This window comes from Asterias rubens, chromosome 2, assembly GCF_902459465.1.
Source record: "Asterias rubens chromosome 2, eAstRub1.3, whole genome shotgun sequence".
In the NCBI taxonomy this organism is placed as follows: Eukaryota; Metazoa; Echinodermata; class Asteroidea; order Forcipulatida; family Asteriidae; genus Asterias; species Asterias rubens.
Window position 1 is genome coordinate 225,553 of NC_047063.1, and position 4,394 is coordinate 229,946.

General features: G+C 37.6%; 1 protein-coding gene across 1 annotated transcript; it reads left to right on the forward strand.

Moving 5' to 3' along the window:
- The first annotated feature begins 5 nt into the window (after window positions 1-5).
- On the forward strand, window positions 6-2,358 carry LOC117306796 (mitochondrial potassium channel-like). The gene is made up of 2 exons (XM_033791312.1): window positions 6-774; window positions 1,252-2,358. Exons 1-2 carry the CDS (start codon window positions 511-513, stop codon window positions 2,041-2,043), a joined length of 1,056 nt encoding a protein of 351 aa, XP_033647203.1. The 5' UTR covers window positions 6-510; the 3' UTR covers window positions 2,044-2,358.
- The last annotated feature ends 2,036 nt before the right edge of the window (window positions 2,359-4,394 follow it).

Sequence of the window (4,394 nt, forward strand, 5' to 3'; positions counted from 1 at the left end):
ACGCAGACAGGGCTTAGTTGCATAAATGTCAGCTCTGTAAAAACTGCTAATCTAGAAAGAAAGAAACATGAGGGAAATGACAGCGGCTGGAGCTACGTGCAGCCGATCGTGCGATAATAACTTGTTTTCCATACAAGTACACATGTGTATAATTACACTGGTACCAGTTCTGTCTGGCCACGAGGTTATTATGGAGTTTTGCAGACCTTGGCTGAACACCAGCTGTGATGATGAAACGTGCCTGCCTAACTGTTAAACGAAAAAGTATTTGATTGGTTGACGGTCGATTTTATTATTAATTTAATCCAATCATATACAATCTTATAAATAACTTAGTTGGTAATTATGCACCCGGCATTTAATAACCTTTGACCCAATGTCATTTTATTGTATCACATTTCACTTCAGATGTGAGAACGAAAAAGGTGTGGTATTTATTTACAGAAAATGTTAAATCCGTCATTAATCACGAATATACTAAAGTGACAAGTATTCTTTGAGTTAGTAAACATGGCAAGGCAGTTTGACTTCAAGAAGCTGATTTTTATACGATCTTTTCGAGCGGTGTCTTCCGGTTATTCATCGGTCTCTGGATCGGGTAAACCACCGATAGCAAGTGTTGTTAGCAAGCCCGACCAACCACCACTGGTGGCTGGCAGTGGTAGCTTATTGAGTAAAATAAAAGGAGATGAGAAACTACACTCTTTGGTGAACTCATATGAAGATATTGTGGGAATTGGAGAAGTCAAACGCGCTCAGGAAAAAGTCACTCAGGTAAATTTCAGAATTGATCAATTAAAAAAAAAAAAAAATCAGTTTCATAAAAATAATGATTTTACTTTAGCAATTTAGTAAAATATTTTGTTAACATAAACAATTGCATTTCTTTATGTATGTGTGTCATCATGAAGTTTATTTTTACATGTGATGTGTATGCATTGAATCTTTATTGAAAATAACTTAAAGGGGCAGTGCACTACACATGATCCATAATTCTACCTCAATTCAATGCATGATCAAAACATGCCTGTGGGGCTAGCTATACAGATTTATATTGAGGGAGAGCGCACAATATGCAGTAACTGGGTGAGATTTCATAATTCCTTATATACCGTCACACTCACAGGCCTGCTTTGAACATCATGATGACCCGCTCCCTTTAAAGCTCCAAAGTCATAAATTCATAGTTTTTTAGTAAACTCACAGTCATAACCTTACAGTAACAATCTTGGGTGTGTTTTTTTTTGCCAGATTGAAAAGTTCTTCATGGAGGTTCGTGAAAACGTCAAGAAATCTTCACAAAAGTTACACAACGTCCAATCTGACCTTCGAGCAGTACGAGCCAAGCTTGACAGAACGCCTCGCGATGATGCCAAATTCTTAGAATATGCCACTGAAGAACATCTTATGATCCAGAGTGAGAAGAAAATCGAAGAAGAGCATGAGGCGATAGAGGACATGGAGCGTAGTGCATTCGCTAAGCTGTCAGTGGCCGTCAGAGAAAGCCATGAAAAGCAAAGATCACAAGAAGAGAGGACAAAATATTGGGGTGTTATAGGATCGATTGTGGGAACAATAATAGGGTTATTAGGTTCTACGATGATCAACCAAAGACGAATGCATGAACTGAGGACGATGGTCAGTGATCTTCAAAAGGATATTGGTCAGGACGGTCAGCTGAGAGATCTTCAAGGGTTTGTGGATAACATTAGAGGTGTTGTGAATGGTGCAGCAAAACAGGGTCAAGATCTTACCATCGCTTTGGACAGTCTTGCCCAACAGCAGCAAGATGCGTTGAACACACAGGACAAGAATATCACAAAGATGTTGAAGCAGCAGGAAGGGGTACTCTTACAGGAGCTTGAAGGGGTACGGCGATTCGCTTCTATTGGGTCAGGAGATATGACTACGCTGGAGGAGATGGTTAATGACGCTGAACAGAAACTAGAATGGGAAATGAAATTGAGTACTTTATCAACTGTTGTGTTTATCTACGGTGCTTTTGCCCTAACCCTGCCTATACTTTATAGTATATTTAAATGACATTTTGAAAAGCAAAATGAACCATGTATTCTGTTTATAGAGTCATTTTATACCGTTTTGATGAAGTTTCTTGATTGTATGCAATTTTTTTAAAACAGCTCTTTGTAATCATGTTTCGGGGGGTATTTTTCTGACATAACTTAAGTTGAGTGTTTTATAAATTACAATTGAATACACACATAAATGCTTCCCAATTTTCTCATAACATAAACAAAAACATTGTTGTTAAGATTTTATATTTCACTTTCCTGGCCCAGGGGTCGATTTCACAAAACTCTTACTAACTTAGGACTAGTCCTAGGCAATGCTAAGAGATAGGACCAGTCCCAAGTACTGATCCTAACTTAGGACTGGTCCCATCTCTTAGCATTGCCTAGGACTAGTCCTAGGGTAGGAAGAGTTTTGTGAAATGAGTATCCCAGGGCTTGAACTTTGTTCTAGAAAGAGCACAGCAATTTTCCCCTGATAAGGGGCACTACAATTGGAACCTTGCAAAGGGCAGGATAGCAAAAGCATCTAATATAGGGCACCACGGCAAGTACTGTGGGTGCTTTTGGTCATTTCAAGGCCTGTTCGTACTAATGATCACTCTCACTTTGTAATGACTTATTATGCACAATTAATTCAATTTATCATAAGAACTTCCCACAAAACTTCAACCCTTGTTTCCCTCAAATTCATCAGTCTGTTTAATGGTTTGACCTGATTTTGATAGAATTAGTTCTGCTTAGCCGACTAGTTTTCTTTGAGTATGGAGCTACAGAGGTTTTGGGCCAGGCTCATTAAACTACATACATGTAATGACTTTTAAGTTCTTTGTAAAAGAAAGACCCTAATAATTTCTTGTGGTTACATCAGTTGAGTTGAGTGAAAGGGGGGGGGGGTCGTCAGATTGTCCTCGTTACCGGCCAGTACCAGCAGTGGTCTCTGGAATGGTAAATTCAATCAAGGTTGCCTCAAAAACTAAAAAGTGCACATACCTGCCCCCCACCCCCACCCATGCATTAAAGGGTGGAATCATAGACTTGACTACACTTGTAATGTTGTGGTAGTGGCCTTCATGCTGCCATACCACTCTCATAATGATCCTTCCAACAAATTTTGATCGATTGATCCTCGACTCATTTCCAATCTCTTCAGAAAAATGTTTTAGAAACACCTGAATGTATTGTAGAAATCATGCCGATAGACAGACAAACAAATATACAAAACCAACGCAATCTCCTTTGTGGAAGCAATTACTTGCCTTTTGTAGGGTATGCACATCAAACATAATACATTTTTATGTAATGTATTCGATCAGTTTCATAATTTTAAAAAGGGCAAAGGTCGTTGGTTAGAATCCCATCTGAGTGAAGAACCTTTGGAATTTTTGTTCACCGGACTCTTGAAAGAACAGTGCTTAACACACATGGTGCGTGGGTAAAACAAGTGTTTGAAATGACACGTTTAACCGATTATACAACAAAACCACTTGTTTAAGTGCAAAGTGCAATCTTTTAAAAAGGCGCCGTACTCCAAAACTCCATTAAAATCTCACTTCACTCATATTAAATTAAAATAACCAACTTATTTCTTTGTTTTTAAATATACAAAACATGTATTTTGAATTGTTGTATCCAAAGAGCATACTTTTATATAAACAACGAAATTCCAAAACCGAAACCAAACAGAGCAAATGCATCAAGGTCTTTATGTTTAAAATTAACCGATAGCTGTAAAGATTGTATATTGTACTAAAAGCAACATGTATTTTGATGGAATGGTAAAATGTTCAGGGAATTTAACATGCTTCCATTGACTTGTATTTTCGCTATTTTGCAAGAAATGTCTATGATATAAACTTCTAGCAAATAAAAATATACAGCAGTAACTTGTGTTGTTTACAGTTTACTATTGTTCCTTTTGTTTGTGTTTATCTGAAAGATGCATCGCAAATTTCTGGGCAAATTTAAGGTAAAACATGTAATTTAATAAGCAATTTTCCTTTGTCAAATAAGGTATAAACATCCGTTTGAGACACTGAAGGGGGGGGAAATGTACAAATTGGTAATACCTAGTTTAAAACACATCATCATTGGCGCAAATATTCAATAGGTACATACTCCGGGATGAACACAGTGAAACGAGCTATTGAGGAAATACAAAAATAAGTTATTATTGGACCCATTAAAGCACCATATAGGGAAGCTCCCTTGGGAGACCATGAACTGATGGTTCAACACAAACACTCGGACCAAAACCAGTCTCAAAACTAGTTTGGAAGAATTTCAAACTAAAAAATGACATCTACATTCTGTACGGAACCAGTTCTCAGTATAACAAGAATAAACAACACTCAAAGACTTGAC

Excerpts from the sequence above, each read along its gene's own strand:
- LOC117306796 (XM_033791312.1), top strand. The coding sequence starts at position 511 with ATGGCAAGGCAGTTTGACTTCAAGAAGCTGATTTTTATACGATCTTTT. Across the intron at positions 775-1,251 it reads CTCAGGAAAAAGTCACTCAG|ATTGAAAAGTTCTTCATGGA; the intron begins GTAAATTTCAGA and ends TTTTTTTGCCAG.